This window comes from Ochotona curzoniae, unplaced genomic scaffold (genome assembly GCF_017591425.1).
Source record: "Ochotona curzoniae isolate NIBS_2020 unplaced genomic scaffold, NIBS_Ocur_1.0 contig_4792, whole genome shotgun sequence".
Lineage (NCBI taxonomy): Eukaryota > Metazoa > Chordata > Mammalia > Lagomorpha > Ochotonidae > Ochotona > Ochotona curzoniae.
In genome coordinates, this window is record NW_024466389.1 from 5,636,131 (window position 1) to 5,656,784 (window position 20,654).

Below are 20,654 nucleotides of genomic sequence, written 5' to 3' on the forward strand. Positions count from 1 at the left end.
TCCTCCAAGGAGCCACAGAAATGCTCCAGCTTTTTCCTGCTGTGGGTGTGGCTGGGTGTCCACGCCACACACACGCCAGCCCTAGAGGGCCCCACCAGCTGAGCCACACCGGGGCCTGGAAGAGGGGAGGCTGCTCCCGGCATCATCTCTGGGTCCCTGGGGCAGATGCAGGTGAGGCAGTAGGGGTTGGGGGGGCGACCCGTCCAGGCCCACCTCCCCTCCCAGCTTGCCTGCCGGGCCCCGGTGCTCACCCGCTTGCCTGCCCAATGCATTCCCCCCATGAACTCTATTTCTCTTTCCTCTCTGAAAACAACTGAGCTGTAAATACTGTTTAACCTTCTCCCCCCATCCCCTCCCAACACCCCCTCCCATCCGCACTATAAAAACACAAATATGCCATAACTCAGCCGGCCCGGCCGCCCAGCCTCCAACATGCCCCGCGCCCGGGCCTCTCCGGAAGGTCATTACAAACGACTTTCCGATTCACTGCTCCTGAAATAATTTTGTGTATTAAAACCTGAATCTGCACTTTCTGGGGCCGAAAGCCTCGCTTAATTATGGCGGGTGTCCTTGGGACGGACAGTGAGCCCTCACTCGCCAGCCCGCGCTCCAGCCCTCCGCCCGCCAGCCCGCCCCCCTCCCCGGGCCCAATCTGTTTTCAAAGTGTGTCTGTCCTTTATTAAATTGTTTTCTTTTCCACATTATCAGTTGCCATGGAGACCTCATCTCTCGGATTATTTGAATTTCATTATATCTATTGATTTGGGAGCATTTCATCTTTTTTATTGTTTTTCTGTCAATTTTCAAAACGAATAACCATCTAATTTGCGTCAGTGCTGATTATGTTTGTCCCTCAATAGAGGTCGGCAGCTGCGCTGGGGAAACAAATCAATGAGAAACCATCATAAAACTCCCCACTCCGGGCTCCGGGATGTGTGGGTGACATTCCACGCCTGCGAGAGACACACTCAGCAGCTCCAACTTGGGCTAGGGTGGCGGCAGCTCCGCTCCACGTCCGCCTCCCTTGGCCTTAATATTTAATTTCGCGATTTGGGGCATTATTAGTGGTGTTTTTATTAGTGCGTGTGAGTGCTGGTGGGCTGGCCGTTTCATTAATTTGTGGGTGAGGCAGGGAAACCCCGGAGGAGGGCAGGGCAGACGGCGTCGGGGGTGCGGCGGCAAGTGGAGGACTGGGGGGGAAGCCCCGAGGAGGAGGAGGAGATGGGAGTCTGGGGACCCCGAGGGCCCAGCGGGGCCTGGCGGGAAAAGGGGGGACCGAGGGAAGGGAGGAAAAGAGGGAATTCAAATTGCTTACTTTGTTGGTTTTTTTTAAATAATTTATGCAATTTTAAGCATTTATGTATAAATTTTTTAATAAGCCACCCTGGAGCAGGATGGCCATTAACATCGCAACGTCCTTCTGTCCAATGGGCTGGCGGAGAGGATCAATTTCTGAGAGTACTTTCCCTTTTTTATGACATGATAAAATGCTTTTAAAGCAACTTACACAAATATGGAAATTTTTTTCTTTTTTTTTTTTTTTCGTCCCCTCTGCTTTCCCCTAACAGCCTTCTTACCCACTACTAGGGAGGGGGCGCGCGCACACACACACACACACACACACACTTGTGCTCACGCACTCTCCCCGCTGGGGAGGGGGCTGCCGGGCTGGCAAGGAGACAGCCCCAGTTCTAACTGGAACCGGCCGCCTGTCCTTCTAACAAGGGCATAAACTTTCATTACCCATGCACGCAGTCAAAGACAATTTAGGGAAACGCACTGCTCGGAAAAGGAAAACCTCAGCGTTTCGCGGCCCACACCACCACCGCCAACTGGGGGCTCTCTCTCCAGCTCCAGGGCATCCAGGCCCTGGCCCTCTGGCCCTGCCCCACAGGAGGAGGGGAGTGCGGGGTAGACCAGGGGCAGCTTGTGGGTGATGTCCTCAGTGGAAGGCAGCCTGAACTAGGTACCAGCCTAGACAAGGATCTTCCTCCCTGGCTAGACTGGCTCATGCTGGCTTTGGACAGGAGCTGGCCCTTTTGTAACCCCAGACACGTGAGGGTCCCCGAGGGCAAGCCACAGGGCTCCATTACTGGAGCACAGCAGCAGGTGTCCTGTATGGACAGGTGGACAGAGAGATGGATGGAGAGAAGACCAGGCAGAGAAAGAGGCCCCAAGGTGACCTGAGGACCCCACAGCAGTCTCACAGACACCAATAGGCAAGATGCCCTCCCTGGGGTCCCTACTCTGGAAGCAAGCCTAGGGCAGATGTGCCTCTGACAGCAGAGCCGGGGGCAGCACCTGCCATCGCCCCCCACCCTGAACTGGGCCCCAGAATTCCTTGACAATGCAGGCAAATGCCCCCACTCCCCAGATCTCACATGACCCTGAGCCCACTTTTAAACTCCTCCTCTTAGCAACAAGGAGGGACCTGATGCTGAGCCCTGCCCTGCTGCCGTGGGGCAGTGTCCAGCTCCCAGAACTCACTCCAGGCCACTGGGCTTCAGCCACTTCTGAGTGAGACAAAGCGACCCTAGAGACTTGCCCCTCTTGTGAGCTGCAGGTGTCCTCTGCCCTAGGCCTCAAGGTCCTCACCTGTCAGGCAGCACACGCAAGGGGTGATGTGTTTGGCACATGGTGCCTGCCACACTGCTTGGCTATAGGCAGCTGCTTCCTTGGTAACTGTGCTACCTGGCCCTGCCAGCCTCTGCCGGGTACCAGAGGTCTGTTGTGTGCCTCCTGACCACCCAGCTCTTCAAAGCCTGAATTTCCTCACTTCCCCAGGTCTCCAGGTCCGGGCCTGTCCACCTTAGAACCTCCAGACTCCCAGAGAAGGCTCCTCTGCAGTGAGCTGCTTGCTGGGTCCCAGTCAACGGGACAGCCAGTGCTCGGACCTTCTGCTGTGGTCAGGCCAGGCTGCCCCAAACTCTGTGGGGATGTGAAGAGAGTGTCCACCCCTCCGCCTTCTCTGTGCTCAGATCCCCCCAACTGTCATTAAAATAACAAGTTTCTGTTACAATCTAAACATTCCCACAACGCATAAAGGGTTATATTACACCCGAGTCACTCCCGGCCCGTGTTTGCACAGAAAAGCTCACGGCAGGTCCCCCCTCCTGACGAAGTGACTTATTAAAGTTTAAACAGTAATTAACAGAACAATAAAAATAAAGGGATGTTTGGGGAGTCGTAGCACACACAGGGTTTTGGCAGTGCCAGCAGTTTTTCAGTGCCCTGCGCTGGCAGCAAAATGTGACTGTGAAGCCAGGGGGACAGAGCCCAGGACCGGGCTTGGGCCAGGGAGACTTGCAGCCTGAGGGTGAGGGAACAAGAGGCCAGAATGCAGAGAACCGATGAAGGGCCTGGAGTAGCAGGGTAGACACGCTGCGAGCAGAAGAGAGGGTCTGACACAGCAGACAGTCCACTGTGGCTGGGTGGCAAGGCTCCGCGAGCCTGGGAGGGGCCATGGTGGAACTCAGCTTGGCCGGGGCACTTCCGGGAGCGTATGCCGTGGACACATCCGGCCAACTCCAGCTTGGATCTGGTTGGAGGAGGTATGGGTTCATCCACCCCTGTGGGTGTTGTAAGACCCTGCATAATGACTTTCGGGGCTAGATTCTGGCCACTCTGGGCTTCTTACCTTCCTCTCCCAGCTTCCGGGGCCAGGATACACTGGGAATTCTCTGGAAGCCAGTAATCTCTTCTAAGCATAAGTAAGGACTTGGGAGAGAAAGGCCTGCCTCTTGGGGATCTTGGAGAGGCAAACCAAGAGGCTAACAGAGCACCCATCTGCTAAGCCAGGCAGGTTCCACCGGGTACAAGTTCTCATTCCCAGGCTCACAGGAGCTGGGCCTGGGGAGTCCATCAAAGCCAGAGCTAAGCCAGCTGTCCTCACTCAGCTACAGCGGAAGGCAGAGAGGCAGGCGAAGGCTCAGAGACACGGGTGCTTTTCTTGAGAGCCTTGGAGGCTCTGGGTAAAGGCACGGCAGGAGCCCCCGACGGCCACCACAGACAAGGCACTGTGGGCTTGACACAGACCCACAGCCCTGAGCTGCCTCTCCGTCTGTCCTCTCCAAAGGGAGTCAGTGCAGGGTCAAGAGTCTTGGCACCGAGGGTTAGTTCCAAAACTGGATATTTCAGTAGAACATTGCTCACTGCTTTCCCTGCCTACAGGTTTGTTCCTGCACCAACACAGACCTTGTGAGCGTGCAATGACAGGGAACCAGGAAAAATATAGAGAAACTGGGGAACCACGAGGAGGCCTCTCCACCTGTCCCGGTGCCTCAGTGCCCCAAGACACCCAGGTCTCCCTCCATCCCAGTGCCTGCCTTCAGCAGCCTTGGGCCACCATCAAGCTGGGAAAGAAACCCCTGACCACGGGCAAACAGCCATGACGGACCCCTGGCACAGGCTCCCAGGCTGGTCCTCCACACCCCCAGAAACACTGTGAGCAACACACGAAAGTGAAAGGCTGGCCTGGGGCCAGAGGCCCTTTCCAACCTCCTGTCTCTAGGGGCTAGATTCTGGACAACTAGGGGGCACAAGGGAGCAGGGACTCCGGCTCTGGCTGGGAACCCGTAGTGCCCAGTCCTCCCACTGCCTCTCATCAAGAACCCTGGTGACACAGGCAGCAGGGAAGTGCAGGGCCCAGAGACCCAGACAGTGTGTCCTGAGACCTCGCAGCAAGGCCAACAGCATTTCTTCCCATTTCTCCTGGGCACAGGCGCTTGGGGCGCCAATCTCCCGAGACGAATGATGCACGATGAGGGAGAGTGAAAGGTCAGTGCAGTGCGTCCCCGGCCTCCAACTGCGAGGAAGGATGGGAGCCTGGCTCCCTCGCAGCTGAAGGAGGTAGACTGAGTCTCTGGCTCTGAGGCTAGGATGGGCAGGAGCGCCCTCAGGGGCTGGAGGACAAGGCAGGACAGGCTGGGTGACACAGCCTGGCAGGGAGGGACACAGTCCTGATGCGTGTGCTCCAAGGTGGGTGAGCAGAGGACAGCCGGTGGCTCTTGCTAACCTGCTGTTTCTAGGCCCGCCCCTCTCCCCGCTTCCTGCACTCAGGTGCCACCTAGCCTCAGAACAAGGGCTATTCCAGATGTGCACACAACTTCAGAACTGAAAAGGGCCCAAGGCTTGCGAGTCCGAGAGACTTGGGAAGAGCTGCAGCTACTCCCTCGTGGCCAGCTGCTTAAGCGACGGTACATGCTGTTTCCGGGGGAGACGGCCTACAGCCTTGGAGATGGTTCCAGGACCCCCACAACTCCAAACACCATGCCTTTCTACTGCTGAGGGTTTATGCCACATGCTGGGTCCCCTGGCAGAGACCCCAAACAGCTCTGAATCTGCAACTCCTGCTCCAGGATCTGGAAGCCACCCCCCTGCCCCTGCCGCCTTTGCCCGCACCAAGCTCTTGCAGGGAAGGCAAGTGGAGGCTGGTTCTGTGGCCTGGCTTAGCCACCAGAAATGGATGGGATGTGTGTGGGGAAGCCAGAAGTCTTCCTCTTGCAGGGACTGAGACACCCCCAAACCAGACCTTGTGAGCACAAGGACCCAGGCAAGCACTGTTATGGGATTAGAGGAAGGGCTGAGACCAGAGGGGCCTGGGGTGGAAAGAAGAGCCCAGGAGAGGCGATGGGGAGGACAGCAGGTGGCAGGGGACGCTGTGGACGAACGCCACCCTGCCCTCCCTATAGCCCATTTCCACAATCCCTTGCTAAGGCCAACGACGACATGAGGGGACTAATTTAGGAGTATTTTTAAAACTGTGGCCCTGGTGGAGGGGTTTAGCATTTGTCAGCCATCTGGAATAAGGAATTACAGTCACCTCCCTAATCCTATAGTCCCTAAACCCTAAAGCTGGTTACAGTGTGAGGAAGAGGCAGCAGGTGGGTGGGGTGGGAGGTCTGCTCCAGTAAAAGGGACAGAGCCCAGGACGGTGCCCACAGGCGCAGCATGCCCCTTCCCCCTGGAGGGTGCCTGGGGCCAGGCCAGGGGCAGGAGAGTTGCCAGCCTCAGTGCCCACTCAGCTCCCCCACCCGCTCACGCACGCTCACTCCCTGGGCCGCGCCGGCTCGCGCAGAGGCCGTCAGGTAAATTAGATCTGAAAGCTGACAATTTCTGACCATATTTCCTTGATTATTTCAAACAAATGCACAGCAGCCGCTGTAAGGAGATTAAAGTGACATAAACGTCCCGAGTGGGAGGGGGGAGGGCAGAGGATTCAGGTCACCCCCATCCGTCCCCCGCCTGACAGACGCTATATCGCTATCCAATCCAATAAAAAATCCCCCCCTTTTGCTTTAATTAATTTTACAGCTAGCTTGCTTAATTACTTTCAATCAAAATCCTCCTGCCATCGCAAAATTAGAGATGGTTGAGCTCCATTAGCCTAAATTCTTCATTTCCATATAGAAAAGAGGCTGTCTGCAGAGCCAGTCCGGGCCCCTAGCAGGACAGACGCCCTTCCGCACGCTCGCTGCCAGCCAGCCCACTCCGGCTCCTGCTCACTGGCCATCTCCGCTCTAGGCATCCCTTCACTCTTCTCCACCACTGCCCCCTGGACTGAGAGGAGTTGGGGTCCAGGTGGGGTGCATCCCTCAGCCCCCCATCTCTGCCCCAAGGTTCACCAGAAGCTGAAGGGATGGGCTGACCTCAGGAGCTAAGGTAACCAGGGCCAGCAGCTTCTGGGGGAAGGAATGGCTGGCTCTGGGATCCCCTTTTCCTGCCAAGTGGTCCCTGCTGCTTCCTGGGCACAGCCTAACTCCCCTGGCTGCCCAGAGCCAGGCCAGAGAGGGCTCCATGGCCTTCTGTAGAGCCCAGCTCCTGGCATGGCAGAAGCATCCAACATCACCCAGGGTTCCTGCGCGGAGTCCTGCTGGAACAAGTCGGCCCAGCTGTCTCCATGGTGCCAGGGGGCAACAAAGCAGCCCCTAAAGACTCTGGTGTTCTGGGGCCTCCACGTGGGACGCCCCCCATCACTCCAAAGCCCTGGTTCCCGGCCTGCAGCAGCTGCTCCTCCACCCGCCGCGTGGGTCGGGTGGGGGGTGTTCCAGGCTTTGTCCACAACCTGTGCCTGCACTGACTGGTTGTCCACCTGCCTCGTTCTCACAACCCCCAACCCCAACTCCGGAAGCTCCACTTCAGGTTTTCCATGCTACAGCCCTGAGTGTCACCACAGGGTCCAGCCCAACCTGGGCTCCAGCTGATTAAGGATCTGCAACAGGATGTAGGGATTACGGTAAAACCTGGCTCCGGATCTACAGGGGCAGCAGGCCAAGGCCTGGCGCCGGGACTCCCCACACCTTCCCTGTGGGCACACCCCCTTCCCCGGCCAAGCCTGGCAGGGCTGGGGTGAGGTGGGAGGGAAAGGAGAGTTAGGGTCCAACAGATAAAGTCCAGGGCTGAAATCTCTCCTGGCTTCTTTATGGCACTCCGGGGGCAGGAAGGCAACCTGACTTCCTCCAGAGGTAGGTAGCCCTAGGGCTGCCAGCTGGCAAAGGCTCAGCAGGGGGGAAGACCTCCTCAAAGTGAGCAGGCTGCCCCCTCAGCAGCTCTGAGCAGCTCTGAGCAGCTGTGACCACTGTCCCCTGGCCGTAGCTGCCTGAGGCTGTGGTGGGAGGAACGCAGGAGCCCACGGGTCAGTCTGCAGGCTCCTCGCCGGGTCTGATCTGAGGGTCCACTCAAGTCCTATGGTTTGGTGGAGTTTCTCAGCTGTATCCTGGGTTCAGGGGGCTGACCTGGAGCCCACCTCTGCTGGCTCCTGAGGTCAGCAGGCAAGGCGGGGAGGGGGGGAACGGGGGGGGGGGAGGGTGAGCCTGCCCTGGACACCAGGGCTGGAGGCTCCTCCAGGCTCCTCCAGGTCCTGGGGACACCTCCTGACCTCCCAGGCACTCTCCCTGAACCTGAGCTCAGTCCCATCTTGTCCCTCAGTGCCCTGCCCAGCCCAGGGGGCTCAAGGTGGAAGGGCCGATGGGAGAACAAGCATGGGTCAGTTGCCCAGAGACCAAGGGCATAGCTTCTGGGAGGTGGCACAACGCCAACTACTGCATGGCAGCTGTTGCCCCTCCTGTTCTTAAGGTGGACACACTGCTCCTTCAGTTCAGGGCTTGGCTCGTCCTCTTTCTACTGCACATCCCGCAGGGGTTCCGGGCGACAATCCCCTTGGGATTGGTGGCCACTTGCTCTGTCCTCTCTGTAACACGGTGGCACCTCTGCAGTAACTTGTCTCATGACCCCTCCGCCTCACAGGACTGCAGGATCCACAAGACACAGCCACTGCTGTAGCTCAGTGTCTGGTCCAATAAATATTTACAGAATGAACACAAAAAACTAAGTGCTTTTTGAGTTCCTTGGAGCTGAGGCGGGGTGCAGGGGTGGGGCCTGACTTCCGCACCAAACTCCCCCAGAGTTGTAGGGGTGCCCGGGTCTTCCAGGGCAGGGAGTCCCTGGCTGGGTTGAACTCACGCCCTCCCTCCTCCCCCTGGACTCCTGCCCTCTTGAGCCTCAGGCTCACCTCCAAATGCCCTTCACAGGGCTCTGCCCAGAGAACAAAAGAGTGCCCAGCTGTCCCCACGCTTCTCTGAGAAACAACTGTTACTGGCCAATCCCTTTCTGAATAAATCCGGCAACTGTTTGCACTGAACTGCTACCCTCGCCCTCCACCTCCTATCCCCTGTCCCAAAAAAGGAGAAAAGGGGATTGAAAAAAAGATGGGGCCAAAAAAAAAAAAATCCCACACCAAGCCCTACAATCTGCCTACACCCGCTCCCAAGTCTGTCTGGCAGCAAAGAGGGCACAGGGACAGCCACCTGCTGTCCCAGACAACTGGGACAGCCGTGGCTCAGGGAGAGGCTGTGAGATCAGGGCCCAAAAAAAGGAAGTGAGAGTGAAGGATGGAGGGGAGGCAGGGGGCAGCAGAAAGATCAAAGAGAGAGGCAGGCACAGGCCAGCGCCCACCTGGGCCCTGCAGGTGGAGCGAGGGCACAGGCTCCTGGAAGCCAGGCCTGAGGGGAGCAGGAGTCCTGTGTGGGGCCAGAGATATGTGTTGGGGGGGTGGGCAGGTGAGCAGAGGGACGAGGGAGAGAGAAGTTGACTGGGGAAGAGGAGCGAGGTCTATTAAAAACCTCTCAGTGCATAACACAAAATGTCAGGGTTTATAGCTTCATTCTTGGCTTTGCTGGGACTGCGGACCCTGAACAGAAATGTCACCGCTTGTCATGTTTAATCACCTGCTGTTTGTTAACACCTTCCCTGCAAGGAGCCTGTCTCGATCTGCCCCTGGGCCCCTAAGGGACCCGGAAACAGAAATCGGTCCTGGGCTCCTTCTGGGGGCAGGAGAGGAGGCTCTCGGCCCTGCTGAGGGCCCTGCCGGGAGCAGCTCCATCCTCCCGTCAGCCTCCTGTTGGCAGGCCAGGGGCATGAATCCCACAAGGTGTGGTCATGGGGCCGTGACCTCACGACAGTGTGCTTGGAGTGGCCGAGCTTTCCAGGCCTGCTTGTCCACTCCAGCCACTCCTCCCAGGGGTAAGAGAAGGAACAGATGGGTGGGTCTGCTTTGGTCCCAGCGGGCCGGAATTCACTAGCCTGTCCGCTCATAAGAGCAACTGCTATCTCACACATGACAGTGCAAGTCTCCGTCCTCCCCATTCCGCGCCGGCTCACACCATCTGTGGCTCTGGCCTTGCTCTCTCTCAGCACACTCTCCTGGATTGTTTAGACTAGCAATTCGCAGTGCCCCATGACTCCTCCCCTGGCCTGGAAGAGTGCAACAGGCCACTCAGCAGCTCAAGTCCTCCTGGGAACACCTGGCTTTTCCCCAGCTCTGACACCACACAGGGAGGATGCTGTGTGGTCTGCTGGCCTGCCGAGACCTGGGCAAGCTCAGTGCAGCCCCTGGGGCGGCTGTCCACAAAGGCGGTGTTTATGACATCGTGTACGGTTCCCGAGGTAGCTCCAGGCCTTCTGGTGTCAATGCAGGCCGGGCAATCCTTGTGCTGGAACTGAGCTGAAATGGTCTCCTGGAAATCCAGGGACAAACGTCCCCATCTCCTCGTCCAACAAAGCCTCCGCTTCCAGGGAAACATCCGACAACGGCAACCCTGTCTCCTCGGAGCACACCCGCTCATCTGGATGCACTTCCTGAAGTGCCTAGTGTTCAGCCTGCTCACGTCCACTTCAGTAGACACAAGCCAGAGCGGGCCGGGGCCTTGTAAGCCTTCCCTGCAGGTCAGCGGAAGTGCCCCTTCCTCGGGAGATGAGCAAGCATGGACGCCTTCAGAGAAGGCTCTCCCCCAAAGGCTCAGAGGACACGGCGTCAGCTGCTGTGTTTTCTCATGCAGGGGAAGCCACGCACCTGTGAGCACAGGCGGGCTCTACAGGGGGTGCAAAGCTGGGGACGTGGGCAGCAGGCACCTCTCAGCAGCGGGCCTGTGCATCCTGTACTCAGCACTGCCACCAGAAACTGCCCTGTCCGCCCCAGGTCTGCCTCTGCATCAGCAGGCAACCTAAGCCTCGTGTTTTCCCGCCTTCCATTCCCTGCATGACTTTCAGAAGCAAGGCACAGCTCAAAATCCGGGAGGGAGAGCTGTTGACAGAGACCCTACCCCGGCGGGTGAAGCCCCTGCTGCGGAGGGGGCTCAATGGTGAAGGGGGGAGTCTCTAGGCAGTGTCCTGCTGTGGCTGGAGAGGCATGGGCACAGGCCACTGGACACAGCAGCTCTCAGAGCAAGCTCTGGTGAGTGAGGGGCAGTGTGAGGCGGAGCCAGCTCTGTCACCCAGCCTGGACAGAGACACTCTGGGCTTAGTAGGCGCCTGCGCTCTCGGGCCCTGAGGGAGGGCTCATGTTGAGTGCCCCGCTCTCCAGGCTCCACACAGGACTGGCCAATGAACAGTCCGGTCAGCCTTGGCCTGCAGTAATTCTCAGGATGCAGGTCTTCAGCAGGTGGTCACCCGGCCGTGGGGTCCTCACGCTGCTAAAGATACAGTTATGCCTGCTGGGATCTCTGCCCAGCCTCCTCCATCACATATCTGCCCTGGAGGTCCCTCTGTCTGACGTGTCGTGCAGTCAGGCCTGGCCCTCTCGCACCTGGGGTTTGGACACACTGATCCTCTCACAGCATGGAAACTCACCCTCCCTCCTCAGCAGGCCATGCCGGGGCCCCAGGGGAACCCAAAAGCAGACACCGTTGAGGGGCCAGGCTCAGGAGCCTCGAGGTCTAGCGCTGGGTTGCTGGAGACCCCTGGATTTATCGGATGAGCACGGCCTCCCAGCCAGGCCCACTGGTATAATCCTTTCATTAATTTACTATTAGATGGGAAATTACTCCTCACCCAGGAATATAAGTTTTCATCTTATTTTAAGTTAGATTCTTAAAGCAATTACCAAGGCATCTGGCGATGACTTCACCGCTGCGGCTGGGCCCTGGAGCGGAGAAGGGCAGCCCTGAGGTTGCACAGGCCCCTGGCTCTGGGCCCGAGGGGCGTCTGGGGGAGAACTGGAAGCCCCCAAACACCTGTCCTGGGTCCTGGGAGGGGAGTAGGTGGGGGCACGTGGTAATCTCTGATATTTGCTGTTTGTGGAAAAACTTCTCTCCAGCAGCACCTGCCCCATGAACTCGCTGGTGACAGTTGCTGAAAAGCCTCCGCAGCTGGTGCCACAGGAGCATTTTCTATTTTTAATTGTTTGATCGGAATATTAACTCATCTAGGCCCATTCCCCAGACACAGTTTCCAGCCAGAGGGTTTCCCTATTTCCCATCCCTTCCCTTTCTGGCTCTCCATCTCGAGTCAGAAATGAACTCTGAAATTAATAACAGGAGACAGATACCTTTGTGAGTCTGCAGGGATCACAGCCCAGGAGAGAGCCCCTGAGGCTGGCCTGGCATCCACGGAGCCCGCCAGTCCCACCTGACCCTCCTCCTGGAGGTGCTGGAAGACCTCAGGTGCTACTCACCCCTCCACTCCACCAACTTCAAGGGCAAAACAGAGGGCAAGGGGTCCCCAGGATAGGGGGTCATTAGTCGGTTAGTCAGAAGGACCGAGCAAGGAATTTTGTTTTAGCCTTCACCGCCAAGAAGAAGCGTGCCCATAGGAGACAGGGTCAGCACCAGCCCCATGGGCAGCACCTATGGCTGCCAACCTGTGCACCCATGGGACTGGCCTCGCACCTGAGCCCGAGTACTTGAGACAGCCCTGACCTCTTCCCAGCAAAGGAACTGCAGGCCAGGGGCCGTGTGGTCTCCAGCCCTGGGCTCCCTGCATGCCCTTGGCCCCCACTGCTGTGCTCTTCCCTTTCAAGGTCACAGGTCTGTCCACATCAGGAATATTTACTCACCCGACTGGCCCTGTTAGCAACACTCACCACAAATATGCTTTCTGATAAAGTTGGCAGGAAAAATTCTAGAACGCAAAACAATGTGAGAAGCCATCCCCGCCCCGTGAGGACACCGCGGGGCCTGGAAACAGGACAGCTGCAGATGGGCCTATGCTGGGGGGCTCCTGCCACTCTTCCTGTTCTACCTTCCAACACCCAGCCTGTTGCCCAGGGCACCGAAGGCCCTGGTGGCCCAAGTGGAGCACTGGGTCTTGGGGAGCAGGCCTCTCCTGGCCGGAAGGGAACAGGGTGGGCCGCCTCTTACCTTGGCTGCTCCCTGGGCCGTCTCACCTCACTGAGCCCCCTCCCCCGCCCGGCCTCCCTCTGTGCACATGGGCTTTAATGTTTTTATTACCTGTTTGACTCGCTGCCTTATTGCTTCTCCCCTTAATGGGGCCGTAACCGTGGAAACGAGGAATAAACGGCCACCAGAAAATGAGATGATTAAACAGGTCACCCTGGCAAAACAAACTCAGGCAAGGAACCTCGGGGCTGGGGAGGGTAGGCTCCCCCTCCCCCACCCACGGCCAGAAGGCTTGGACCAGGTCCCAGGACACTGGTCTGTGCCTAGGACTGGGGCTGACACAGTATGGCGCCCCCTACTGGCAGTGCAGTGCCTAGCCAGTCCTCCCATGAGGACATCGGCTCTGGGACTGCAGGGGTGTGGGCAGCCTGAAAGCAGGTGGGGGTCACTGCCAGGGAGAAGCAGCACTTCTTCCAGGAGTCCGCCCCTGCAGACCCCTGCCTCCTCCAGCCTTTGCTTCTCCAGCAGCACCTGCCCTCGTGGAGGCCCGCTACATCGCAGAGAAAGCGCAATAGGAAAAAGCCAGTGCAGGCTACGGTTTAACTCGGAGAGCTCCAGGAATTCGGAGCCACAACATTTATCCATTTCTTTCCATCCCCTCCCTCCAAAGCCAGGCTGTGCCCTGGCCTCAGCCCAGGAGAAAAGGGAAGCCCCTGTTGGCTCTAGGAAGGGGTCCCAGCAGCCAAGTGCCTGTGGCACTGACAGAGCCTCTGGGACCGGAACTGTCAAAGGGACCAAGGGCAGGCTTGCAGGATGCTCTGACATAGCACAGAAGCAGCCCGACACGCCACCACGTCCGAGAGCCAAAGTCTGCAACCTGGGCTTTGACATGCCTCCTTGCACCCGGCCCCCCAGCCGGGGAGGGTCCAGGGCCAGAGAGGACACACAGCTATGTGCCACCCTCCAGCCACTGCCTTCCAGCCCCTATCTGGCAGCACACAGACCCCACGGTTGTGGTTGGCAGCTCTTGCAGGAGCACCATCCAACCGCTCAATGCCTCTCCACAACCACGGGTCCCTGTGACCCCTTCACGTCATCACGCCTGATCCTGGCCCCGCTCCTTCCTTCCGGGGAGAGCTCTCCAGGAGCTAAAACCCAGGTCCCAGGAGAACTGGCCAACGTTTCCTGCTCTCCTCATTCTGCCCCTACTCAGAAGCTGGGGAAGAGGCACATCAATCAATCCATCCATCCACCAGCACTTACAGTGGGAAAGCCCGGGCCCCAGCCCTGTACCAAGCCCAGGAAAGAGAGGTCCACAGGGTGGCTAATGGTCACGTCTAATGGTCACCATTAGGAGCAATGGCATTAGAAGAAAACAAAGTCCCTGGCCTTGGCCTCCTGGGGACCAGAGCACAGGAGCCTGAGTGCTGCCCCGGCACACCAAAGTCACGGGAAGCACCGGGCCCTCAGAGCAGCAGGCCTCCAGCCAGCCTCTTATCTCTTATCTCTTCTCAAGGCCAACTGGGTGTGAGGCTGGCGAGGAGGGTAGAGAGGGCAGGGCAAGCAGGTAAGCTGGAAGGGCCTGGATCCAGGGAACGGGGTAGCCTGGGCAAAAAAGGCTGAAAAACGTGGTTGCACAATGGCAGGGAGTAGGGCAGACAAGGTGGAGAAGGGCAGAGGTGGCATCTGGAAGGCGTGGGAGGGGTGGGAAGTCCCACAGGCCCACTGCTCCCCAAAGCTTGTTGGGCCCTCACGCTGGCACAAGAGAAAAGCATAGCCCTCTCTCCTCCCCACGCCAGGTCCTGCCAACCTGGGGACACCGGGCAGGCTTCACCCCCACAGCTCTAGCACCAGATGCCTGCTGGCTGAACTCTAGCTTCCCTACCTGCCTAGGGGTCTTTCTTCCACAAGGGACCCTTATCTCAATGAGAGTAAGATGAAGGTACCCCTCTACAGCCAGGAGCCAGAACGCTGTGCCTGGGGCCACCAAGCTGCTGCCTTGCACAAGCCACCCCAGGAAAGCAGTCTGGGGCGCCCAGCCCTCCTCCTCCTCCTTGTCATCCTTGTCATCCTTAGGGCCCTTCTGCTCTGCCCGATCTAGCAACCTGGGACAGGAGCTGCTTGCTTCAGCACCCACCAGGCAGCAGCAAGAGCGGCTAAGATGTAGAGCCCGTTCAGGGAAGATGGCCTGGGGCGGCACGGACGACTGGCCTCACCTCGGTCAGAATGGCAGGCAGGCCAGAGGAGACGGACGCAGGGGGGTGGGAATGCATCAGGCACCAGGCAGGGGCCAGGAGGGAGAGAAGTCGGGGCCAAGAACCCTCCCCGGCCCCACCCGGCCCCTGCCCGGGCAGTGGGCAGGGACTGGAGCCAGGGCAGCTTTAATGAGGAGATGCTGCTGCTGTGACTCAGCCCTGCAAAGGTGCCTCCATTTATTTTATTTTTCCATCATAAAAACTGAGTTGCAACTGAGCCAATTCCCTGGCCGTGGGGGGTAGGGAAGATCCCCGAGGTGGGCAGGAGAGAGGTCTGACACCGCCCAGCCCCTGCCCCGTGTCCATCCCGGAGAGGAGAGCGGGTGGGTGTCCTGGCTGGTGCCCCCCGGGGACACTGCCCTTGCTGCCCCTGGTCGTGCGGGGTGGGGAAGATCCCCGAGGTGGGCAGGAGAGAGGTCTGACACTGCCCAGCCCCTGCCCCGTGTCCATCCTGGAGAGGAGAGTGGGTGGGTGCCCCCCGGGGACACTGCCCTTGCTGCCCCTGGTCATGGGGGGTGGGGCGCTTACACTCTCATCCAAACTTTGCTCTCCCAACTGACAGCTGCTGTCACGGCTGTCTCGGACTGGGGGTGGGGTCAGGGGACTACTCAGCCAAGCACTGCCCACCTCAAACATTTTTCAGCACACAAACCCACATGTGGACTTGTCACCTAGCTCACTTCCCTCCAAGACTGCCCCACAACAAACTGAAGCTGGGAGCCAGCGAGTCATCTGACGTTCATGTCCCTCCAAATGGCTGTGCCAGCTGCTTGGCCAAGCTCTGTCTGAATGGTACCAGGAAACTCACTGTTTCCGAGACGGCCCATTCTGTTCTTGGCTCTGACAGCTCCTTCCTGCCAAGATGGCACCAAGCGCACCTACCCCCCACAGCAGACTGGCAGAACCGGTGCCCAGCATGACTGCAGGGGCTGGCCCCGGCTGAGACTGGTCGAGTGGGTGTATCGGGCCAAGTATAGGCTGGAGGAAGGGAAATTGAGGCCAATGTGTTCTACCCTAAAGCCGGTGGAGAACCGCTTCCTCCAGAAATAGCTCAAGACCCTTCTCAAGACCCAGTGCGTGCTGGCTGAGGGTGAGACCAGAGCTAGCAAGGTTCCTAGAAACCTCTGCTCTGGGCAGAGCACTGGCCTTGAACCAGCAGCTCACCGAAGCTCGGGGAGTCTGGAGCTGGGGTAGCTGGGCTCTCGGCTCCTGGGGCTCAGACATCAGCCCCTGGAAGAAGTCCACCTCTCCGCACCCTGCACAGTATGCGGCTACTGGGAGACTCCGCGCGAGAAGCAGGCTGGCAAGGCCACTTGGCCCAGCTCCTCTTCCTCTGTGTCTGGCCACAGCTGAGGTCTAGAGTGGGAAGCAAGAGTGTGGGGTACTGCCTGCCTGCTGGTCTAGACCCTCAGCCAGGGAGAGAAGCAAGCCCGGGTCACGGAGTGGCACTGACTCCTGCTGCCTCGCCTTCATGGCCTGGCTGCAGCCAAGGAGCCAGGAGGACAGTGCCACCCCTGACTGGCGGCCCCGGGGGTCTCTTTGCTTGGTTGGTCCTATACCTGGATCACCCACTGGGCAGCTCTAACCCCGGACCGCCCCTCCTCTTCCTCTCCAGCTCCCCCGGGGAGTCAGGAGCAATTACAAGCAGATCCCCATAATCAAGGACAAGCTCTTTCTCAAAGCTCCTGTCGTCTCACAGTCATTTTCACACCCGCTTTCAGTGGCGTTGGGCCTAGCAGTCAGCCTGCGGGGGCCTAATTCTGGAGCTCCCCAACTGCAGGATGGATTTACCTGTGCCTCAGAGTGGCCTCCCCCCCCTTCCCTTCCCCCCTCTCCCCTAGGGAAATCGCTCTAAAAGGGCCTAATGGAACCAGGTCCTCTCTCTTCCTCTCTCCCTTCCCTCCCTCTCTCTCTCTCTTTCCCCCCTTTTTTTTATTAGCATTTGTGGAATTTATTCCCAAACTCTCCTAATCTTCCGTACACAACCATTTGATTTGCATAACCCAACCCCCTCTCATAAAAACTGGCTGCTAGTTTAATTAAAAAATGTAAATTTGCTGTCATCTCGGGGCCTGGTGAATTAGGACGACATCGGCATTTTTTATTGCTAAAGACGTCCAGATTGATCCAGCCCTTGGCTGAACCACGGTGGGGGAAAGGGGTCCAACATGGCCCCCGAGGGTCTCAAGACCCTGCCGTGCCCTCCTGAGACACCACTGAGCAGCTCACGTCTGGAGTGTCTCAGGGCCCCGACCCGACTGCAGCCAGCAGGGTGTTAACCCATGTGAGCTGGTGCCCATTGGTCTCGGGTGCTGGCAGCCCTTTGGGGCCTGCATCCCCAGCCTTGGGCTATGCTAGGGATGCCCTCGACTGAAGCTGCCACGCTGATCCCTGAAGAAAAAGAAGCCCTTCTCCCGTGGTACCAGTCCTGAATACTCAGAGGCTCAGCCTGCCCCTGGAGTGTTCCTGTGTGGGGGTCAGAAGAGTGGTCCAGTCCCCTGAGGATGCATGCACCAGGCCCAGAGCCTGGCTCCAGGGGCATCTCAGAGGCCCCATCTTCTTCCCTTTTTGTGTGAAGTGGGGGTGGGGGAGAGCGTGTTTCTTCTGAAGTTCTAAGATTAATTAAGTGAAACTTCCAAGTTCAAAGAAGAGGTTGAGATGCTATCACTGGATGACTCCTCCCGGAAGCAGTGAGAAGTTTGATACCTTGGCACTTGGCTCGCGAGTGGCCACAGGCCTGGGTCCCACTGGGAGTGCCCGGCTCCAGCCGTAGGAGGGACGGGCTGACCTCAGGGGCCCTGCTGGCTTCTAGGAAAAGTTTCCAGAGCTTGTCTCGGAGTACTGGGGGAAGTGAAGGATCCCTAAGACTGGGCAGGAAGGCCACAGAGGCTCCGTCACCCACGTCCTGCAGGCCTGGGAGGTCCCTGCTCTCATGGGAACACCCCTTAGCTGAAGGGTCCTGGAGTGGTACCTACACTGCAGACAGGGAGGGCCTGGTTGGCGAATGGCAGGAAGATGGGCGTCACCTCCAGTTGGCACCAACCAGGCGAGCAGGAGGAAGACAAGGAGGGCCCGCCTCCCAGCTGAGTAATGCCTCGCCCCGTGTGCCCGCCCACATGCCGAGGCTGCCAGCGGCAGGTAGGGGTGGTGCCTCAGCTCCAGGCCCATCTCAGGTCTGCTTCTTGGCTGGGATGGGTGGGGACCCTGTTTCTGAAGAAAGGGGGTGTGGCCTGAGAGGGAGTTGATGAGACACCTGATGAGGTGGGGGCGGGCTGGCTCTCCGTGGGCGTTCAGGGCAGGGAGGGGCCGGGTGGCAGCAGCTGTCTTAGGCACCTGTGCCCGGCAGGGGGCGTCACACCCGCCCTGGGCCCAGAGGTCCTGAGGCCCTCCACATCCCATCAGCAACATCACAGCTGGCAGGACTGTCTGACACCTGCTCAGGACCCCTGCTCCAGACACACAAAGACACATGCTCGAGTGTGACCTCTGCTCGAAGCTGGCCCCGAGGTGGCCTACCTTGGGTCCCCCAGAGCTGTCTACTGCCTTCCTGCCTGCTCCCCTTTGCCCTCAGAAGGTCAAATGCCAGCTCATGGGTCCCTAGGGGCGACGCTGTGAACTTGGCCCTATTACAAACAACCACGCTTAACAGCACCTTTACCACCTAGCCTTCCATAAACGCAATGCGAACGTTCAGAGATCAGCCCCAATCGGAGATCAACTTTTCAGACACGGAGCAAGCAGACAGCTGCTTTTGTCCACCCACGAGGTGGGGGGGGGGTAGGTCCTACTCAAGAGCTGCTGTCATGGAGTAGGGGAGTTTGAGGCCAAGTTCGGGCACCCACACGGGAAGGGAAAGCAAGAGAAATAGCAAGACAAGATTAAAACCCAAGGCGACACCCCTCAAATCTCAGGGTTCAACTCACCCCGGTGGGCGGGCAGCACTGTGCTATCTGGAGCCCCAGCCCAGCCCTAGCCTGGTCTGCTGGGGCCCCAGGCCCAGATGCCTAAATTTAGTAGTGCGGCCCATCAGCAGTGCCGGGGTGGGGACTCGGAAGGGGAGACAGGGGAAAGAGAGTCGTGGGCCCCTCACTTTGAACTGATAACAGCGCCTCAGCCCACAGACTCTCAGGTGAAAAACACTCATTAGCCATAATAAGTAGCTTGATCATCCGACACAGCCTTGTCCCAAATAAATTAAATTCCTTTACCTTGAGACAGTCGCCCCGAAACCAGACTAACCACCTTTCCCAACAGGACGCTGCTTTCAAAAACTAAACCACCCCCCCACTAAAAAAAAAAAAATAATAAAAACACACATACACACACACACCCAGACTGCACGGAGGGAGGAAAAAACACAAAACACACGGAGCCATACTGCCCCAACACAGAGCCCAACAACAAAAAACCCTCCAAAAGCCCCGAGTGCGCGCTCGGCCCCCCAGGCCCCCGGGTGCTCTCGCAATGACAAGCCCGGGTTAGTCACAGCCCCCGGCGGGGACACGGCGCCCGGTGCCCGGTGCCGCCCCGCGCCCCGACCCTCCAGCCGCCCCCACCCCTGCTCGGCCGCCGCCTCTTGGGCTAAAAATAAGAACTTCCGTAAAAGAAGCGAAAGAAAAGTGAAAGAGCCGCCCCGGGGTTCCCACCGGCCCGTACCTGTTCCAAGATCCATTCTCCTCTCCTTGGTCCCAAACTCTTCGAGGAACGCCACCACGAAAAGAAAAAAAAAAAAAAAGGGAAAAAAGAAAGAAAAAAAAATAGAAAACAGGCTGTTGAGTCTCTCGCGGGTCCCCGATCTCCTCCCCTCCGTCCAGCCCGCCGCCCCCCAGCCCGCCCCGGGAGGACCGACCCGACCCGGGGCTGCGAGGCCGCCCAGGGGCCGGGAGGCGGCGGGCGCCGGGCGAAACTTTGCCTCGGCTCCCTCGCTCGCTCGCTCGCTTCTCACGCTCCGGCACCCGCACGCTCCTCGCCGCTCCCGACTTGAGTCAACTCAAACAGAAAGTATTGGCGGAGCGCGGCCCCCCCACCCCCGGGCCGGGCTGGGACGGGGTGGCCGGGGGTGGGCGGGGGGCACCGGGCCGGCGCCCGCCAAGCCCGAGGGGCTCCCCGCCCCGCGCGCCCGCACCCCGCACCCCCGTCGGGGTCGCCCCGCGAGCGCCCGCCGCCCCCCGGCCCTCCCCCGCCCCGCTGCCGGTACTCACCATAGTCGGAGAGTCGAAAGCCGAATTCACTTAAATAATCAACTTTCATAATACTTAATTAATGCCTAATTGCAACTGATTACTCCCCGAATAACAAGTTGTTTTAAAACCCTGATGTCATTGCTCCTGACGGTAACACTCAGGGTAACAGTTTGGCAGGAGGGAGCGGGGCGGGCGGGAGCGGCCCGGGCGCTGCCAGGCGCCGCGGTGATTGGCAGGGCGGCCGCGGCGCCGCCTCCTCAGCCAGGCCCGCGCCGGCTCCCGGCAGGTGAAAGATCAGAGCTCGGCCCGCCCGCGCGCGCGCCCGGCCGAGGCGCTGAGGGGCTGAGGCGCTGAGGCGCTGAGGTGAATGGGCGCGCGCTCGGCCGTGCCGGCGCGCCCGCCTCGCCCGCCTCGCTCTCCCTCTCTCTCGTGCGCGCGCCCTCAGCGCACCGGCTAAGGGCTGCCGGCCGGCCTCGAGGGCTCAGTGGGTCCCCAAACCTTGGACTTCGAGAAGACGGAGGCGGGGACTCGGGGGCCCGGCGGGAGGAGGGAGGGGGCGCGCGCAGCCGAGCGGGTCCGAGATGCGGGAGGAGGAGGAGGGGGGG

General features: G+C 59.1%; 1 protein-coding gene across 1 annotated transcript in view; it reads right to left on the bottom strand.

Moving 5' to 3' along the window:
* Positions 1–20,220, bottom strand: part of CASZ1 (castor zinc finger 1) — a 48,499-nt gene extending 28,279 nt beyond the window's left edge. The window contains exons 1-2 of the mRNA XM_040987899.1: positions 20,068–20,220; positions 19,523–19,561 (exon numbers count right to left, since the gene is read on the bottom strand). Coding sequence (XP_040843833.1) covers positions 19,523–19,561; positions 20,068–20,116 — 88 coding nt within the window. The 5' untranslated portion in view covers positions 20,117–20,220. The remainder of the gene's footprint in view (positions 1–19,522; positions 19,562–20,067) is intronic.
* Positions 20,221–20,654: the final 434 nt, after the last annotated feature.